Source organism: Odocoileus virginianus, chromosome 25 (genome assembly GCF_023699985.2).
Source record: "Odocoileus virginianus isolate 20LAN1187 ecotype Illinois chromosome 25, Ovbor_1.2, whole genome shotgun sequence".
Classification (NCBI taxonomy): domain Eukaryota; kingdom Metazoa; phylum Chordata; class Mammalia; order Artiodactyla; family Cervidae; genus Odocoileus; species Odocoileus virginianus.
In genome coordinates, this window is record NC_069698.1 from 18,164,160 (window position 1) to 18,186,225 (window position 22,066).

The 22,066-nt window shown below is 36.8% G+C and overlaps 1 protein-coding gene across 2 annotated transcripts in view; it reads right to left on the reverse strand.

The window, feature by feature from the left end:
- Positions 1-21,796, reverse strand: part of EPHA3 (EPH receptor A3) — a 392,317-nt gene extending 370,521 nt beyond the window's left edge. For both annotated transcript variants that reach the window (XM_070455042.1, XM_070455041.1), the window contains exon 1: positions 21,596-21,796. In XM_070455042.1, the coding sequence (XP_070311143.1) occupies positions 21,596-21,683 (88 nt within the window). In that variant the 5' untranslated portion in view covers positions 21,684-21,796. The remainder of the gene's footprint in view (positions 1-21,595) is intronic.
- Between the last annotated feature and the right edge of the window lie 270 nt (positions 21,797-22,066).

Sequence of the window (22,066 nt, forward strand, 5' to 3'; positions counted from 1 at the left end):
TGTTACCAACATCCATTCTGATAAAGACACACCTACTGCAGTTGTTGGTCCTGTCAGTCATCAGGTGACTTCCCATCAGGTGATTTACACTCAGGGATTTGCATAGTGGAATCTGCAGGGCCAGTATTCATAAGTCATTAGATCAGATCTGTAATGTCTTTAGGGATTTAAATGATTCAATGTTTTTGTGTGTATGTAATAATTGAATATGTACTAAATGATGAATATATGTCACTCCACATGTTAAGATGAATGGATGATCTAATTTCAATATTAATAATCAGAGGAAAAAAGTGTTTGAGGCAAGGAATATGTGATTTAGTAATTTAGTAAATTACTCATTGGAACGTAGGTTGTTTACTAAAGAGCTATACCCTTAAGTTTTCCCTGATGATAATGATGAGGGGGAAAAAGACTAGATTAGTCACATTAGCATTTGGTTTCTACTCAAAGGAGAAAAGCTAAACCAAAAAGAATTGCACTGCATTGTCAATTAAAATTAAGTGTGAGAGATTAATTAAAGCTATTGCATTCACTCAGAAATTGAATTTTTAGTGCAGTCTATTTAACTTGAATGAAGGAACACAAAATTAGCATCATTACTATGATTCTGATCCTCTGATCTATTAAACATAATAATGTCTGCACTGGTTATCTCATAATATTGCTATGATGATCAAATAATATAAATTTATTTAAAGCCACTTGAGATCTTAACATGCTATACAGATTCAATGTTCTTGTAAACTTAAAATATTAACTAACAACAGTTCCATTTTGTCTTCTGAATTGTATTGAAAATCAACCGTCAATATATGGCCTAATAGAGAAGAAAACTGACATCAAAATTCTTTTCAAAAGCACTTATTTGGGGCTTATAAAGTGTCTTTTGTTTATAAATAAATAAGAACAACACAACCTATGAATTCTAACCACATTAAAGTAATGACTGTTAGACTGAAACTGGCCATGATATAAACCTCCAGTCTGCTGTGATCAGTTGTATAGCAATCTCAGTGTAGCGCAATTGAGATAAGAAGAGAAAGTTAATGGAATTTGAAAGTCAACCTGCTGTGAGTAATGTCTCTGGATACACTGATCCAGGGACATCACTCTAACCTTGCAATACAATGTCTTAATTATCACAATCATACAGGCAAGAACATTAGTTACTAATGCTTTCCTCTTGCAAAAATGTTGGAGACCTAATCACAGTCTAAGGGGTACTGTTTAAATCAGAGCAGATAGAATTGTGATGTACAGATATATTGTAGTCTGAGTATAAGTAAGAATGCATACTATGAAAAGTTTATTTTAATTGCTGAAAATTTTGCATTTAAAATCATCAATTTTAACAAAAAAGAGTCTGGTAATTATGTTTAAGGGTAGGTGGGAATATATAGATAGACTAATTCTTTAATGACTGCCTCATGCCAGGTTATATGCCAAAGGTACAAATGATCTCTTACTAGATTTCATATTCTAATAGTTTGATTTCCAAATAGTTTTGATTTGTAATAGAAGATATCTCAGTTCCTTAATTTCAAAATACTTTCTAGTCAAAGAGCTATGTAGCACAGATGAGCTTCTAAAAGTGTTTGAAATTGAACACGTTTTGCAGTGTTCCAACCCAATTAGGTTGAGATATAAATAGAAACCTTTTGGCAAAAAAACACTGTGAGAAGTCTGGTTGGATATTGTTCTCAATGTCTTTCACATGCTTTATTTACTGTCTAGTCTCACTGCTTTTAAATAGGAAAAAAAAAGTGTATAAAGGTGAAGGCGTTTACAGTCATGAAAACAATAAGGGAATCCTTACTCAGTCCCCTTGAACTGGCTTTGAGGTGGGCACCAAAGGAGATTGGCTGGTCAAAACAATGTGTGCTGTCCGATAGGGATTAGAAGGTGTAGAATGAAGCAAGACAGATTTGATTTTCTTGGGCTCCAAAATCACTCTGGACAGTGACTGCAACCATGAAATTAAAAGACAGTTGCTCCTTGGAAGGAAAGCTATGACAACCCTACCTAGGGTATTTAAAAAAACAGACATCACTTCGCTGACACAGGTCCTGATGGTCAAAGCTATGTTTTTCCAGCAGTCATGTACAGATGTGAGAGTTGGATAAAAAGAAGGCTGAGTACTGAATAATGGATGGTTTCAAATTGCAGTGCTGGAGAAGACTCTTAGGGTCTTGAGGACAGCAAGGAAATCAAACCAGTCAATCCTTAAGGAAATCAACCCTGAATATTCATCAGAAGGACTGCTGCTGAAGGAGAAGCTCCGATACTTTGGCCACCTGATGTGAAGAGCCTACAATTGGAAAAGAACCTGATGCTGGGAAAGACTGAGGAGATGAAGTGGATATGCAGCAGAAGATGAGATGGTTTCATAGCATCACCACTCAATGGACATGAATTTGAACAAACTCTGGACAGGTTGATGCTGTAAAGAACAATATTGCATAGGAACCTGCAATGTTAGGTCCATGAATCAAGCCAAATTGGAAATGATCAAACAGGAGATGACAAGAGTGAACATCGACATGCTAGGAATCAGCGAACTAAGATGCACTGGAATGGGTGATTTTAACTCAGATGACCATAATGTCTACTACTGTGGGCAGGAATCCCTTAGAAGAAATGGAGTAGCCATCATAGTCAACAAAAGAGTCCAAAATGCAGTTCTTGGATGCAGTCTCAAAAACGAAAGAATAATCACTGTTTGTTTCCAAGGCAAACCATTCAATATCACGGTAATCCAGTTCTATGCCCCGACTAGTAATGCTGAAGAAGCTGAAGTTGAACAGTTATATGAAGACTTACAAGACCTTCTAGAAATAACACACAAAAAATATGTCCTTTTCATTATAGGGGACTGGAATGCAAAAGTAGGAAGTCAAGAAACACCTGGAGTAACAGGGAAATTTAGCCTTGGAGTACAGAATGAAGCAGGGCAAAAGCTAATAGAGTTCTGCCAAGAGAATGCACTGGTCATAGCAAACAGCCTCTTTCAAAAACACAAGAGAAGACTCTACAGATGGACATCACCAGATGGTCAACACTGAAATCAGATTGATTTCAGACCTAACAGAAGCCATTAAGAAGAGGTGGCAAGAATACACAGAAATACTGTACAAAAAAGATCTTCATGACCCAGATAATCACGATGGTGTGATCACTCACCTAGAGCCAGACATCCTGGGATGTGAAGTCAAGTGGGTGTTAGGAAGCATCACTATGAATAAAGCTAGTGGAGGTGATGGAATTCCAGTTGAGCTATTTCAAATCCTGAAAGATGATGCTGTGAAAGTGCTGTACTCAACATGTCAGCAAATTTGTAAAACTCAGCAGTGGCCACAGGACTGGAAAAGGTCAGTTTTCATTCCAATCCCAAAGAAAGGCAATGCCAAAGTATGCTCAAACTACTGCACAATTACACTTATCTCACATGCTAGTAAAGTAATGCTCAAAATTCTCCAAGCCAGGCTTCAGCAATATGTGAACCATGAACTTCCAGATGTTCAAGCTGGTTTTAGAAAAGGCAGAGGAACCAGAGATCAAATTTCCAACATCCACTGGATCATTGAAAAAGCAAGAGAGCCAGAAAAATATCTATTTCTGCTTTTTAGACTATGCCAAAGCCTTTGACTATGAGGATCACAGTAAACTGTGGAAAATTCTGAAAGAGATGGGAATACCAGGCAACCTGACCTGCTCTTGAGAAACCTGTATGCAGGTCAGGAAGCAACAGTTAGAGCTGGACATGGAACAATAGACTGGTTCCAAATAGGAAAAGGAATTCCTTCAAGACTGTATATTGTCACCCTGCTTATTAAACTTATATGCAGAGTACATCATGAGAAACGCTGGGCTGGAAGAAGCACAAGCTTGAATCAAGATTGCCAGGAGAAATATTCATAACCTCAGATATGCAGATGACACTACCCTTATGGCAGAAAGTGAAGAACTAAAGAGCCTCTTGATGAAAGTGAAAGAGGAGAGTGAAAAAGTTGGCTTAAAGCTCAACATTTAGAAAACTTAGGTCACGGCATCTGGTCCCATCACTTTATGGCAAATAGATGGGGAAACAGTGGAAACAGTGGCTGACTGTTTCAGGAGCTCCAAAATCACTGCATATGGTGAATGCAGCCATGAAATAAAAGATGTTTACTCCTTGGAAGGAAAGTTATGACCAACCTAGACAGCACATTGAAAAACAGAGACATTACTTTGTCAACGAAGGTCCGTCTAGTCAAGGCAATGGTTTTTCCAGTAGTCATATATGGATGTGAGAGTTGGACTATAAAGAAAACTGAGCGCTGAAGAATTAATGGTTTTGAATTGTGGTGTTGGAGAAGACTCTTGAGAGCCCCTTGGACTGCAAGGAGATCCAACCAGTCCATCCTAAAGGAGATCAGTCCTGGGTGTTCATTGGAAGGACTGATGTTGAAGCTGAAGCTCCAATACTTTGGCCACCTGATGCGAAGAGCTGACTCATTTGAAAAGACCCTGATGCTGGGAAGATTGAGGGCAGGAGGAGATGAGGACGACAGAGGATGAGATGGCTGGATGGCATCACTGACTCAATGGACATGGGTTTGGGTGGACTCTTGGAGGTGGTGATGGACAGGGACACCTGGCGTGCTGCGATTCATGGGGTCACAAAAAGTCAGACACAACTGAGCGACTGAACTGAATTGGAAGATACTGGAGTACAGAGGAGTCTGGCATGGAGTGCTAGAGTCCATGAGGTCACAGAGTTGAACAGAACTCAGCAACTGAGCAAGAATGACAAGAATGAAGTAAACGACTAAGAACAAAGTGTAGGTTACAAGGTATAGGGCACACTGGCTCACCTAGAGCCAGACATCCTGGAGTGTGAAGTCAAGTGGACCTTAAAAATTATTAGTATGAACAGAGCTAACGGAGGTGATAGAATGCCAGCTGAGCAATTTCAAATCGTAAAAGATAGGCTGTTAAAGTGCTGCACTCAATATGTCAGCAAATTTGGAAAAGTCAGCAGTGGCCACAGAACAAGAAAAGGTCAGTTTTCATTCCAATCCCAAAGAAGTGCAATGCCAAAGAATATTCAAACTACTGTACAATTGCACTCATTTCATAAGCTATCAAGGTTATGTTATAAATCCTTCACGTGAGGCTTCAGCAGTACATGAACTGAGAACTTCCAGATATACAATGTGGGTTTATAAAAGGCAGAAAAACCAGAGATTAAATTGCCAGCATTCATTGGATCACAGAAAAAGCAAGGGAATTCCTGGAAAATATCTACTTCTGCTTCATTGACTATGCTAAAGCCACTAACTGTGTGGATCACAACAAACTGTGGAAAATTCTTAAAGAGATGGGAATAGCAGACCACCCTACTTGTTTCCTGACAAATTTATATGTGAGTCAAAAAGCAACAGTTAGAACTGGACATGGAACAGCAGACCAGTTCAAAACTAGTAAAAGAGTAGGACAAGGCAGTATATTGTCACCCTGTTTATTTAACTTATATGCAGAGCACATCATGGGAAATTCCATACTGTATGAATCACAGCTGGAATCAAGATTTTTGGGGAAGTATCAACAACTTCAGATATGCTGATGATACTGTAATAGCAGAAAGTAAAGAGCAACTAAAGAGCCTCTTGATGAGGGTGAAAGAGGAGTCAAAATGCTGGCTTAGAACGCAGTATTCAAAAAACTAAGATCATGGCATCTAGTCTTATCACTTCATGGCAAACAGAAGGGGAAAAAGTGGAAACCGTGACAGTTTACTTTTTTTTTTTTTTTGATCTGCAAAATCACTGTGGATGGTGACTATAGCCGTAAAATTAAAAGACAATATTGCTCCTTGGAAGGAAAGTTTTAACAAACCTGGAGGGAATATTAAACAGCAGAGACATCACTTTGCTGACAAAGGTCTGTATAGTCAAAGCTGTGATTTTTCCAGTAGTTGTGTATGGATGTGAGAGTGGGACCATAAAGGAAGCCTAGCACCAAAGAATTGATGCTTTTGAACTGTGGTGCTGGAGAAGACTCTTGAGAGTCCCTGGACAACAAAGAGATCAAACCAGTCAATCCTAAAGGAAATCAACCTTGAATATTCTTTGGAAGGACTGCTGCTGAAGCTGAAGCTCCTATAGTTTGGCCACCTGATGTGAAGAACTGACTCATTGGAATAGAACCTAATGCTGGGAAAGATTGAAGGCAAAAGAAGAGGGTGGCAGAGGATAAGATGGTTAGACAGCATCACCAACTCAGTGGACGTAATACTGAGTAAACTCCAGGAGACAGTGAGCCTGTTGTGATGCAGTCCATGGGGTCGCAGAGTCAGACAGGACTCCGCGACTGAACAACAGCAAAACTGGCTTAGGTTGGTTGTAAGTGCTTCTGAAAAGAAGGAAACCTTGCTTTCATTCCCACCACTGACCTTTACTATCACTATTCCTGGCTAAATTATGGATTTAAGATGCCCAGGAGGCTTGCTGTCTCTTCTCTCCCCACCCTCTATTATAATGAAGAGATAGAATCAAATGTCTACTCCTTTGCCCACTGGCATTGTCAATGTCATGAAGAATTTTCTGTGTCAAGAATTTACATCACCTTCCCTTCTTACTACTAAGAATGCATTAACACTTTTTAAAGGACTCAGCCATTAAAGTATGTTTTTTCAAACAAATGTTTTCAGTAAGGACAGATGAAAAACTATAGTATAAGTTTCTGGAGTTCTATTTTTAAAGAATCATTAATACACTAAGATTTTTTCAAGAGTATTTCAAAATTTTGATTCATAGTGGCTATCTGCTCACTTAGAAAGACTGAGTTAAATATTCTCCTCTTACAAATTAAGTGCTGCAAATATACAGACAGTGCAAAATAATTTGTAAAATTAAATATCACAACTTCTTACTGAAGTAGAAGATCCTTTCAATTATTTAATTATACACACACACACACACACACACACACACACACACACATACACATGCTTTGTGGTAATACTATAGTTGATTTTATAAAAACGCTTAGAAATTTCAATGTGAACAGTAGGGTTTAAGGGCCAAAGAATTTCAGAATTGTAATAATAGACATGCTTTCTTGTAAAACCTCCAGTTATAAGGTACTTTTATAACCAGTTGCAAATAACTAGGAAATCACTACAGTAGAAAACAAATCCATCTTTGATTATGTCTTTTTATTAAAAAGTGACTTTTCCTTTTCTGTTTATAGCATCACGGTAATTTTCTCAGCTACATTTCTTGTTCACTATTTATCTCTATTATTTTCATAACTTTCTGTTATGATCAAAAGTATAGCTTTTCTCTAGGTTACAGATAGGAGAATAATACTTTAAACTGCTCCTAGGTTATACTCAAATGTCACAAATAGAAGTAAATGATAAAGGGAGTAATAAATTTTGATCTCAGTGTTGTAATTCTCCATATATTACTCTGGTCAATCATAACATGGAATCAAGAAATCGAGATGTATTTTCTGACAGAAGTCTACCAAAACTCAGCTTTTCATTTTTACTGTTCACATTTGGGTATGCCATTGAGAAGAAATTTAGAGGTCAGTTTTATTAATAAACTTATCTATCGATATTTCAACATAACTTTTATCTACTAGGATTAACTATTCTTAGTTAACAGTTCTGGTGGACCTCCCGTTTATATTTATTTCTACCTAAACACAGTGAAAGGGCTTCCCTGATAGCTCAGTTGGTAAAGAATCCACCTGCAATACAGGAGACCCTGGTTCAATTCCTGGGTTGGGAAGATTAGCTGGAGAAGGGAAAGGCTACCAACTCCAGTATTCTGGCCTGGAGAATTCCATGGACAGTATAGGCCATGGGGTCACAACAGAGTTGGATACAACTGAGTGACTTTCACTTTCACTTTCAAACATAATGAAAATATCTTTGTAATAGACCATTAGTATTCTATCTCACTGAAGCTGAAACTCCAATACTTTGGCCACCTCATGCGAAGAGTTGACTCATTGGAAAAGACCCTGATGCTGGGAGGGATTGGGAGCAGGAGGAAAAGGGGACGGCAGAGGATGAGATGGCTGGATGGCATCATCGACTCGATGGACATGAGTTTGACTAAACTCCGGGAGCTGGTGATGGACAGGGAGGCCTGGCGTGCTGCGATTCATGGGGTTGCAAAGAGTTGGACACAACTGAGCAACTGAACTGAACTGAACTGAACTGATTCTATCTTACAGACCAAAAATTATAAAAATGTTTTTAAACTGTAAATGAAGTCAACTATAATCTATTGTGTGCAGATAAGACTTTCTATAATCTTAAATTTTACAGGCATTTTGTGTCATAGAAGTATTAATTTATGATGATTTCTCTATTAGGGCTTCCCTGATAGCTCAGTTGGTAAAGAATCCGCCTGGAATGCAGAAGACGCGGGTTCGATTTCCTGGGTCGGGAAGATCTGCCAGAGAATGGATAGGCTTCTCTATTAAATGATTTCTCTATTAAGTAACCAACTAAAATAATAATGTATAATTTTTTTTAAAAATTCGGTAGTGCTAGACATTTCTGTGAAAAACCTATTTGTCACATACTATCTTAATGACTTATTTATGGGATATTAGCAGATTTCTGGACAAGGTGTTATACTATCAACTTTTCTTATTAGTTTTTCTTCTTAATCAATAATTTTGGATTAACTTCTATACAGGCAGGCCCCGATTAAAGAAGACACTGTAAATAGCTGCTCAGTCTTTGCTGACAGCAGGAAGAGTTTGTTGGAATGAAAACACAGTCTCACAGTAAGATGTCTGTGTTCTCATAACTAGAGCAGCTCAAGGAAATAACAGAAACACAGACCAAAATTCCACTTGAAACTCAGATACATTAGTAAGTGTTAACTCTATGCTGTTTTTAAAGTGTTAGAATTTTCTTTTTTTTTTTCTTATTAATCTTAAAAGTCTGAAGGTCACTCTGATGCCAATACTATTATGGAGAAAACAGCTACTAAAATATCCCTTAGGAATGTGTTCTTACAACAAAATAATTCTCTAACATAAATGAGTGGGGATGTTCTACCATCAGGGAAGTGTTAGTACATTAACAGCCTCAGCTTTGATAGCAGTCCCTAGAATCACAGGTCTCTATTTCTGTGCATTGTCAACCTATATTATGAATCATTCAGACAAGTGAAATGTGTTTCCTAAAATGTAAGACACTAAAAGTAGAACATTAATGATTATGTAGACATTGTACTTTTGCAACACATTTTAGTTTTTTAAAATGTTCCAGAACAGAAAAACTTGTTTATTTCTAATTTGAAAGGATTTTTAAAACAAATTAAAAAGTTAAAATACATCACTCAATTTGAAATTATATAAAATCATTAGACCAAATCTGTGCTCAAACTTTAGCACATATATTTGCCATCACACCACAAAGTCAGGCTGTCTTGGTATATATTTTCTTATTATATAGCTTGATTACTAAACTTTGATTAGTAAATATAAGCTCTGTTTAGTCAGGGTTTGAATAAAGGCTATGAAAATGTAATATAATAAGCAAATGGCCTGCAAAACAATTATAGTAGTTATTTTCAACATAAAAATGTGCCTGGAAGTCCCTTGGATATAAGGGTTCAAATTTTAACATAAGGAACATAAAGTATTGTGATGAAATGAAATTTTAATTTAAAACATTCTTTGGATCTTTGTATATCACAAAACTTGTTTTAATTTTAAAAGAAGCTCAATCCAGAATAAATTGTTTAAATTTTTGGAAAAAAATCAGGATATAACTTTGACATCATATTCTATAGCATTACTAAATCTCAGCTTGTTATCCTACATCATGACTGTTGAATAGACATACATACACACACAACTCTTCAAGGTATTGTGTGTCTCTATAAAAGCCCACAAAGGGTCCAGTGAAGTGCCACATGCCTATCACTTTAATTCAAAACTCTAGGCCTTTATTTTCCATATTAGGAGCATAGTGTCAATGGGAAACATCAAACGATTAGGTCAGGAAACTAGCATGATTAGGTCATTGTGCTAGAGATGGTCAGGAAACTTCATTCATTACTGCAGGAGAAAGTAGCGTTCAGACAAACCTTGGTGTGCTTTCTCTTGGTAGTGTAGTCATAATATGAATAGAGCCAATAGAAGCTTCTATTTGGGGATAGCCTTTTTCATATTCAATCATGTGCCTTTCCAGTACACACACACATGTATATGGATGTGTTCACACAGAATTTACATTGAGCTTAGATATGTGCTTAATGAAATAGCAATTTCTGAATGTTCAGTTCTTTAAAAGTGCTTTTTACTTCTATATGTATTTATTACACCTTCCTGCAAGTTACTTTTTAAAGTTTTCTACCTCTATATGGTAAAAAAAATAAAATTGGGTTATAATCATCCCTATCACATGAAATCAGGCAAGTCATTTAATCTACTCCCTTTGTTTTTATTAACTTATTGTTATTTTTAACTTTATTTTAAAAACTTAAAAAAAAAAAATTCTTGCCTTTTACTTCCAAGACTGTTTCAGGCAGCCAGTTTACCTTAAAGATTCATATTGCATTTTAACAAATTTTATACCTATGTTAGAAGTTTTTATGTAAGTATTCATTTTGTAGTCATTTGTCCTAACTAAGTTGTTATCTTCAAGGCCATTCAATATGCCACTACTGATAACCTTTTTTTCCAAAATCCATTAACTAAACATCAGGTATTCACTACTTGGAAAATAAATGAATGCAAAAAACAAACCATTTTGGTATGAAATATGAGTTAATTTTTCCTTAATTTTTTCTTAATTTTAATGGTTTTTAATTGTATGCCTTTGAATATAAATCTAGAGTTCTAATGTTTTCACTAGGGCCAGGGTTGTAAATCTTAGTTTCCAAAGGGTCACCTTTGGAAAGGAAAATATAAAGGGATACTAATTTAATGTACTTTTAGATTTTTTTCTTCTTTAATCATATATATATATATTGTTAAAAGATATTAAAACATTTAGAATTATTTTGGACATCACTTATAAGCAGAAGTAGGAAAAACTGTCCTTCTTCAATGTATACATGTTTAAGGGAAAAAAGCAGTTGTGTCTAAAATAAATAGATAAATTGTCATTGTAAGCATAAATTAATCTAATTTGTACAGTTGGATGAAATATATATAATTAACTTGGAAATTTTTTTTAAATAAAAAGGAGTATCAAACGATAATTTCACATCAGAAATGTCAAGAACATCATAATAAAATCTCTGCTTTTATCTTTCTTGATTTAATGTAAATGAGTATTAACTTATTTGTGGTAAACTAGATAGTAAAACTAAAACAAGAGAAAAATATTATTCTCTTTTATTCTGCCTCTTTAAAAATATTTTCAAGATTTGGCACTAGCTATAATATTTGATGGAGTTTATATATTTAATAAAAGAATAACAACCCAATTTAACTCCTATTTATAGTTTCTGTGATGATGCCAGTTCTTTTCATTCTGTCAAAACATGAAACATACCATAACTCGCTTTGGCATATTGAAGGGGAAAATAAAAATTTGGATATAACCGTAGCTTTATGTCATTTTTGAATATTATCAGTGATCAAGGGTCCAGTTGGGGAAAACTAAGAAGATTAGACGGTGACAAATAAACAAATGATTGCTTTTATTTTTTTTTCATCACCAATCTGTAATTCAGGAAAACAGAATTTTACTTCATTTTCATTTCAAAAGGTAAATATTCATCCCTAAAATTTTGTGCACAGTGTGGGGATGGTTTGGTTTTGTAAGAAGACAATACTGCTGGTCACACATCTGCACACACACAGGGCTGCTCATAGACTTCCCCAGAGTGTTGTTCTGTTAACCAGAGGATTATTCAAACAATCTACAAGGAAATGATTGCAAACCAGCTTCCCAGCCTAACTTCTTCTCAGTGTGAAGACCACTACCATAAAAAATTTTAAAATGTGTCTGTCTAAAACCTATAGAATTTTATTAATTGCTGAATTACGTCTGAAAATAGGGGAATGGAGTGTATGTTAACTACTAACAAGCTGTTCTCTGCTTCTGTTACTCATCCTGAAGTGGAAAATGTCTAAATTTCATATTGATTAGAAACCAACTCACTTTATCACTGGCAAAAAAGTAAACTTTAAAGTCTCATTTTTCATCAAGGAAGGGGTAGGGGTTGGGGAATGGGTATTACCTCTTTTTTTTACAAAAAAGTTTATTGATCTATCTTTAACTATTATTTAAAAGACAATAAATTAACCTCTCCTTAATAAATATATAGAAAACTCAAGATGTAACCATTTTGATATTGATTAGACTTATCAGCAATAAAATTAATCCAGGCTTCTCCCTTTGCTTCAGTCCAGATCACATAATCTGTCAAGAATTTTCCCCTTAAAATGAGAGGCAACTCAGTTTGGAGACTTTGAAGTCACATTTACATTTTCTTGATTTGAGAGAGCTCTCCAAAATCATATGTGAACTATAACATTAAATAGCAGGGAAAGTAGTTGTTGATTCTAATCCTTCAGAAATGAGAAAATAAAAGTTTGCTGTTAAGCCTTTGCTCCGGAAAATGTGCCAATAACTTGAGTGGTTAGAAAACTCATTGGGAACCTAAAGGGTAACAGGTTTGAAAACTTTTTTATTTCACATTACAGTGAAGAAAGCAAGATACTGAAAGCAGCTTTCTGATGTGAAAGCCTGATGTCATCAATATGCTATTTTTGCTCTTTGCCAGGTTAACAGAATTTATTGCAGCAATTAACGCAAAACATATGTGCTGAAATACCCACACGAAAAATATAATTGCCCCTAACTTAATTTGCTATCTTTCAAAACTCTTGTTTAGCTACCTTTTCTCAATGTCTTCACTTAAATGCAGTACAAGTGTTTTTATAAATGAGGAGACAAATCTTTATAATTTACTTTCTCATCTTAAGTAATTTATAAATTATCTTTTATATATGGGAAAGTTTCCACAGAAATTGAAGTCTACCTTTTAGGCCAAATTCCACTTCCACCCATTACTGACCTTTATGGCAATTCCAGTAGTCAATCCATGCTTCATTTTTATAAAATTAAAAAAAAAAAATCACATCCAAGTTACAGTGATAATTACCTCACACTCTCTGTGTATGGAATTCTTGACAAGAATCTTTCCAGGGTAAGCAGTTTGAGTGTCAGGAAAGGAAGACAGAGGAGGAATATGTGAAGAAAACACATCACAGATCACATCACATCTCCTATTCCTGGGTCCACATCAAATTTTCTTTATTTTCTTAGTGAGTCCCTAACTCTTCCAGATGATCATAATTTATGAGGGTAAACACAGCAGATTCAAAGTACTCTTTGAAGTACTTTCCTGAAAGTACTTATTAAAAAGTACTTTGAAGTCTAAATTTTCACTCCAATACTGTTGAGTATTTCTAAGTTTTCCCTGCAAGTCCCAAGACAAACTAGTATCCTCAGTAGGATTAAGACTGAGGAACTAGAACTTTTCCTAAGTAGAAGGATACCTCCTTAATTTACAGGCATTTGTGTACAGGAGAAAAATATAAGGTTAAAACCAGAAGACAGGAGAGGGCCTGACTCAGTTCCTACTCTATTATGATGAGTTTATTTAGTTGCCTCAGTTCTAAAATGGGAGACGTCACAATACCTTCTTTAGAGGTGCTTTAAGATTAAATGAGGTTCAGTAAGTACTGAAGGATAATGTAAGGGAAAAATCTTTCCAACCAGTGGAACTCTGTGTGTTTTCTGATTAGGGGGCATTACACTGAAGCCATTATGTCGTTTTGGCATGCCCTGGATTTTCAACAATTCTATCTTTTATGAAAAACACTAAAGTTCTGAAGGCCACACAAACTTTAGCATCATCCCCACGACTAACCTACCTCGGTAACCCTGCTCCCAGAAACCCTTTCTGGCCCGTTCCGGGCTTACTCCCAAAAGCAGAAGAGCGGGAAATCCTGTTTTAATTTTTAAATAGTGTCAATCAAACAGGGGGGGGGGGGGGGGGCGTAGGGGAAAACAGACAACTTTTGATTGTGCAGGAGGGTGCGGATAGGGTCTGTGAACATACCCCTTAGCGCTGAGGGCCCTTAACAGGTGGCATTAATAGGTGGTTTTAAAGAAAACTGAAAAAAAAAAAAAATTCACTTTCGTCTAGAGACTAAAGGCCAGGTCTTTTGAAAACTTCAAAAATTCAACAAATAGAGAAGTGGTCGGGAAAGAGCAGCAAGCAGGACAGCGGGCATCTCAGGCTCGTCCCAAGAGAATGGGCCTGGTCTCCCAGCTCCGCAGGGCGCGCTGAGAACCCCGGAGGACGGAGTCCTCTGGCACCTGTCACTTGTCAGGCCCGGGACTTAAGAGGAAGGGGGCCGCGCCACGTTGACAAGGTCGGCAACGCTGGGGGGGCTTAGCGGCGGCGACAGAGACTCCGGGTCAAAGTCTGTGGTTACGCTCAGGACTTGCCCGGCCCGTCCCCGGAGCTCCCGCGCTCCCAGGTGAGAGGAGTCCAGGTGGCGAGGTGGGCGCCGCCTCTCGGAGCGCCGGCCGCCCCGCGGCCGCAGGCAGAGGGCGCACGTTCGCCTCCCGCACGCCCCGCCTCCGCCCGGCGCTCGTGTCCGCGGAACTTGGCGCCCTGGCGCTCGCCCGGCTCCAGTCTCCGCCCCGGCCGCGAGCGCCCGGCGCCCGCCGCCTGGGAGAAGCCGGCCCCTCGGGGGCTCCGCGCGTGCCCGCTGCCCGCCGCCCCCCGGGGCGCGCGCCTGCTCGCCACGCTCGGGCCGCGCGCTTTGGCCGCCTGGCGCGGAGATGGCTCCGGCACAAAGAGCCCACAGAACCCCGAGAGCTGAACTGGGGGGGACGTGGCCCCGGAGTTGGGATTTTCTGATCCGATCTTGAGTCCGCTGCCGAGTGAAAAGTAGTGGCTTCTTGGGAGACTCCGTTTTCCCGCCGCACCAGAGAGGCTGGTCCCGACGGCGGAGCGGAGTTGGAGGTTAAGATGCCACGGTGGTGGGTGTGGTGGCCTCGAGGGCCTCTGTTCATCTCTCTGTCGCCACACCCCTGTCCCTCCCGGTAAAGCTCTGTTTCGTGCTAAAATTTCTCAGGGCATACCTGGAAATTTAATCAGTACTGCATTTTCAAATGCGGGAGGTGTGATGCGAAGAAAAGAAGCTCCTCCAGGCCTCCAGTGGCCACCCCAGTTCATGGCTAAGGTTATTCACCACAGTTTGTTGGTCCAGTTCTCCCACTTGTTTTCCCCCTCTTTCCTGGCCTATTATTCTGACTTCATCATGTTGGTTTGGATTATGTGGATTTTCAACCTCTGCTTTGACTGGAACAGCAGGACATGGTTTAGAAAATGAAGGGAGGGAGGGGGTTCCCCACTCAGGGTTTCCAGTTTAATAACATCACTCCAAGCTGGAGGCTTTATTTGCTGAACTGGTTTTGATTCCATCCATCCTCCACATGCATTTGCCCAGGCTTCCAAAGGGGGTTTGGCTTACACTTTCAAAACTTTCCTAGATAAAATATTTTCTTCAGGGGAAAAATCAGAAGTCTGTAAACTTGAGAGGAGAAACAAAAGCACGCAACTCCCCCCACCCCGCCCCAAACACACACCCTTTTTTGTGTATGTGCAGATTTTTAGATATTTAATAAAAAACCGATTAGCCAGATGCTTGAGGCGGTATTTTTCTTTTAAGCAAAAGATGTATTATCATTGGTTTTAGAACCTTTGCGTTTCCCTACCTCTCCATCTTTTTAATTGACTTTTTATTTTCTTTTCCTCTTGCAAAAGTTTTTTTTTTTCTCTTTGTGATCCACCCGCCCCCACTTCTCCCCCCCCCCCCCATTTTTTTTTTTTTTTAATTTCACAGAAAACTGGTAGCGGGCAAAAAAACTTGTTGATTTTCAGACGAGTTTTCCAGGAGAAAAGCTTCTGCCAGATTCCAAGGACTACCTGATTCTAGGGAGCTGGTAACAGACCCAGAGAGTGAAATCCCGTGTGTACATGTGCCCACACCCTGATTCGCAGAAGTGTCTGCCTAGATTGATTTGTGGCTTGGAATCCTTTGCATTTTATAAATGTCCAACAATGCTTTTATTTCTAAAGTCATTGCAGAAAAATTAAGGTCTTCATATTTCTTAGAAATAAATTCTGTACTCTGGTTTTCGGTATACTTGGATGAATAATAAAATGAAGGTTTTACACCGCCAGTCATCCCTTTATTTGAAAAATCTGTGGAAAGCTACTTGTGCACTTGGTAAAAGCCCTGCTCTGACCCTCCCTGGTGATAAAATCCAGATCTCTGAAAACAGAATAAAAAAGGAGACACCTGCATCGGTTTTTCTAAATCTTTTATCAAACAGGAATTAAAAGAATAGGTTTATTAAAAGTTTTAAAGACAAAAGTGCATCAAAAAGTAAAATTGAGAATCTTGACAGAAAATGATTTGCAAAACCTAGTGTTCTTCCAAGAAATACATATTCGCCTTCCATCTAGTATTTATGCCAAACAAAATCATTGGAAAATGACTAAAATCAAAGGTAACCCACATCACAGATTTCTCAGTAAGTAAATGTCTGTAAGAACTTATCGAGTTTTGATGATTTGTGGAAAGTTTTATTAATATTTTCTTGAAGATTTTATGACTTGGAAAATGTAACTCTCAAGAACAGTCCTTGCTGTTTCCGTTTGTGTTGAAGTTAGTAAATCAAATATACTGTGGAAATATGTTTTGCCTTTAAAAATCCTTTGCATATGTAACTGATTATTTGATATTTAAAAATTACATATATTTTATTTCAGAAAAATTCCAGAGTTTCAGAAACAATTTTAACATTTAGGGATCTTCATGAAAAGAGTTATTTTGAGAAACTATCAAAAGTGAAGGACTCTTAAAGAACATACCAAAATTTGAATATTAAAATATGGGTAATATATGGATATAATAAAGAATCTTATTAAATCTTTAAGGAAAATAAGTTTTTTACAAGTCAGGGTGAAACTACTGAATTGTTTATACAAGCAAAAACTAAACCAGAATTAAACTTGTCTTCACATGAAACTCTCTGAACTGACTACACAGGGTAAAAAATACATTTATGTTCTTTGTGCACACAAAATGTGCACAACATTTTGTTTAAAATGTTTATGTAAATTTTAAGTTCTTTTCATTGTAGCTTCCAGTTACTAGCATTGCATGGGAAAGGCAACTTTATATAAAATGCCACCATAATCTTACATGGGGTAATGGTGTTTTATTATTTGTAGTTTCCGTTTTATGGCTCTAGTTGCTTCTGAGTTATAAATGTATTCAATTGACTTTATATCTTGAAATGGGCAGAAAAATGATATTAACTACAACATCAATAAACAAGTATAAAATTGAAACTGTTGATAGTTACAATGAAGCTGGTTTGTATTTGTAAATCTATTGTTATTGTCAGAATATTTACTATTTAAGAGTTTTTAATTGCTCGTTTATGACAAGGGCAAGAATGGTGTGATATATAAGGGTGAGGAGAATGAAGCATCAGAGTGGACATTTCCCCACTTGAATTATTATTATCAATATTAGTCTTTAGAAAGATATAGGTTCAGAATGAATTAATTTCATGATAGATTTTGAGAGGTTACAAGAAGTTTCTTTCTGGCACAATCAAAATATTATCATAGCAATTCAGGTTGTCAGTAAAAGCTTAAACAAATTTGCTGATAATCCTGTTAATGACCTAGGTCAAGTGTTAACTGTTGTGGGTTATAAAATAGTGAAATTAAGGTTTCTCCTACCTCCAGGCAAATAGCACAGTTATAACTGTTAGGGGGAAGTAGGGGCAAGCTATTAGGTGAGCTATTAAATTACAAAAAATGTATAATGCATTCAATTATTTAGTCTAGAATGATAAAATGCCACTAAAAGCAAATGTAAGCCCTCTTCTTAAAACTATAAAGATGATATGATAGCTTAGTTTTCTATAAATATTTCACAGTGTATTATTATTTGAGGATAAGTGTTTATACATGAAAATGATGCCAGTTCATACTAATTTTTAAAAAGGGAAAACTCTATTATTTAAATGTATATTGTCTCCATTATTTGCCTAATATTCAAAGGGAAACATACAGTGTTCATCTCTAAGTTTTACTTTTAAGCTTTAAACAATCACATAGTATCCTTCAGTAGTTAGGTGACTTATGTCCAGTGAAATACATTTCACACAAACAGTATCCCAACACTCCAATAAAAGTCTCCCAAAATAAGTAGTATATAAATATGCAGATTTAATTTTATTGACTTTTATTTTGAAAACTGATTTTCAATGTACAGAGCTCTATAGGTGAATGGTAATCTAACTTATAAACACTGTTAGATAGGAAAATGTTATTATGTACTGAAAAGTGTATTATGTACTAAAGAATAAACAGTGAATTATGCCTCAGAAGCCTTCAAATGTAGAAAAGTGTGTAAAGAAATTACTTTATCCATTGTTAAAAGATATTGAACTATTAATAGTCAATTCTTTATATCAAGCTTTAACCTTTTCATAAAGTTATTTTTATTTATCATTATCACCATCCATCTGATAGGAACAAGGAGCAAATATATAAACTTCTCTAACAACACATAGTATAACAATCCTGTTTTGTCATGAAAAGTAGTAGATTTCCCATCGGAAGTCTTTTCTTGGTGTGTTATGTAAACACATCTGAAAAGATTTTAATAAAGTTCCATGCTTTTGTAAAGTTTCTGTGTAAGCATATAGGTCAATTCTTGATTTAAGTGATCATCAAAATTATAAATAATTATCAAGGAGGAGACCAGTCATAGAAAGTATCATCTGGAATTATCTTCTTGATAGCATATTAGAAAGTTATCTGTAACTGGATTTTAAAAAGGAAAGCTCATATTAAACTTTTTTCCAAGCTTTTTTCCTCTTATCATGGACTAATGGCATTTCAGAATTGATATTTGGTTTTCAAATCTCAAGTCTTAAAATAATGTCAAACAATGGCATATTTCCTAGCAATTAACTCAATGACTTGGATCTTGTTCTTTTAGAGTTCTATCATGACTAACTTCATAATAGATTGCAGAATAAATTCTAGTAAATTTTACTAGTAAATTTTCTGTAGTATGGAAATATAATTTGAGCATAGTATTTTAAATGCAATCTAGTATTTTGTATTTCAGTTTTCAAAATTAATATCAGAAAGCTGTATTAATGAGATTCATTCTATCATTATTCCTTCTACCCAACATATGAATTTTCAGAAGCATTGCTTTTTATTCAAATGACATTGTTTGAAGAATTACATGAAAATCTTAGAGCATATTTGGATTTTTCACTTTTCATGTTGTTCAAATCTACAACTAAGTCCCAAGCTATTGTATTCAATATTAATATTTAAAATCTTACTCAAATATTACCCAAGTTAAATCATTCATTTTAAATTTTATTTCAAACCTTTCCTTCTTGACCTCAGAAGAGAAAGAGATACTACTATAGAACATGACCTGGAAAGAATAATACCATAAACAATGGATAGATAAACTTTTGCCCAAGCAAATTAAATGTAATCACGTCAGTTTTCTGAATATATTTACCTTTTTATATTCACACTGTTAATGTGTATCTGCCTGTATAATAATATGCACTATATACCCAAATATACACAAAGTGTGGCTTAAAAGCAACTTGGACTTGATGATTCTTGCTTCATTAAATTAATACTCATGAATTTTATATAAATGTCAATGAGTTAAAGGGCCCTTTTTTCCTTTTGCAGTTTACTGAAAGGTTATGTTTTGCGCAAAAAAATAATGACTCTCAGCTATATCCCTGTGCATTATTAATTCACTGAAATCCATTATCTAAATAGTTTATAAATATTCCATCTGGAGAAATACAATTTATCATAGCAATATGGGAATAATATTACTGTTTGTCTAGCTATTATCAATACTTTAATATTTTCAATGGAACAAAAAGAACAAACACTAATTTTAAGTTACTGATACATTTACTCATTATACAAATAACTGCCCTTGCCTTTCATTCATAAAAAAATAACTGCCCATTACTTTCAAATAAACATTTTAATTTGATTTGTAAAAAAAAAAAATCACTCGAAGGTAAGATAATTTCTTGATCCTTCTGTGTTAGAATTTTTAATTTCCTTATAAAAAGGACAAAACATTTAATGAAATCTGCCAAGTTGATAAAAGCGGTCACTAAGGAAAGAATGAAATTAAACTGCTCTATTAGCACTGAAAGTAGGTCACCAAATATGAGAGGCAGTTTTCATGTTTAATTAAAAAGTTGCTAAATATTCTTGAGTTTTTACTTGTTTTTTTTTAAATGATATATACAACATACACTGGTACTGTCTTGCCAATATCTTTTTAGTGAGTGACACAATATATAATGCAGCATTTGCACATCAATTGCTCAGTTTTGCTGAATTGCAAAATAAATTACTAAATGTTATTGTTATAAATTCAAAATGATTAAGAGGAAATCAAAATTGTAAGTGTTGCTTGAAAGCAATCAGTTATTCAGAAAAGTTTGTCTTAAGGGTTAGCAATCATATTTACAAATCATTAGAATAGATCACAAAAGGTATACAGGGAAAAGGCAATGTGTCTATTAAGCATGCAATCTTATAGTAAACATTATTGTCCTTAATATTAGGTTTGCACGTTAATTCATTGAAAAGGAATGAATGCCCATTAAGAGGAAAATAAATAACCCAACATTAAGGAAATACCATTTGCGGCATATGAACATTCTTCCTCAATTTGCTGTTCAGTTATTTACTACACCTACCCAGGAGATTTTCACTATTCATTAAATATAATCTCCTATTCACGGATAAGCCCTTAAACAAAGAAAATCCAGTCTAACCTTATTGTAATTTCTGCAAATATTACTTATGTTAATGTGGCATATGCTGCTCATTAGAACCTGTATCATAGAGCAAACCACCGCCTGGCGGGATACACATCACTTCAATAAGGCAGTTACAACATAAATACACACACACACACACACACACACGCACGCACACACAGCCGCGCTTCAACAAACTCCGATTTCCCTTTAGCCCATTCATAAATGCCATGATCCTAAGTAAGAGCAACCTGTCATTACCTTTAAACATACTAAAGAATCTAGAGAGGAGGGCAGAATATTCTTTTAAACTTCTCAGAGTACCACTACATGGTCACAATTAGGAAATAAACTACTGCCATAGCTATTTGGCAATTAACGTACTGGGTTGTAAAACTGGAGGATTTTTCCCTTTCTGCTTAAAACGGGCAAACAAGGTAATTGCTTGAATTGGTATCAGATTCAAAACACATTTTAGATCTAGGCAATCCAAAATTATCTCTAAAAGTGCTTTAGAAGACAGCCGAAAAGAAAAGCACCTCTTTAGTCTACTCTGAGAGCCAAGCGCTTTATTCAGAGGCACCTCGGCGACCTGAAAACGCTTGGGTGAGAACGTGCCTGGAAAAGCGTTAGCCCCGCGGGGCAGGGCTGTGCGCGTCGCGGTACCTGGCTTACCTTCATTGGAAGGCTGGAGAGTCAGTTCCCCGGAGCACTTGAGAGCGGAGCAGCTGAGAAGAAGGAGGATGGAGAGGTGACAATCCATGTTGCTGGTGCAGAGGGCAGTGAGAGGAGCATATCTCCATGAAGCATGCCACTGATGTGAGGGGGAGCGCTCTGATTGCTGGAGAAGTTACCATGCTCCGCTCGCAGGCTGATGTCAAGTTTGACACTGGAGATAAGGAGGAGTCTGGCTGCCTTTCCGCGAACCTCGCTCAGAGACTTCCCTGGGTCCTAGCGCCGTCGGAAGCGAGCGCTGAAGGAGGACGGGACCGCGCGCGGGGGCCCGGCAGACAGCCCTGAAGCTGGGCAGGACGCGGGTGGGGGTCGGCGGCATCCGGGAAGCCCAGAAGTTATGATGGTGCGGGGGTGGAGAGTAGTGATGGGCACAGAAGAACACCTCCCCCACCTTTATTTTCAATGGAAAGC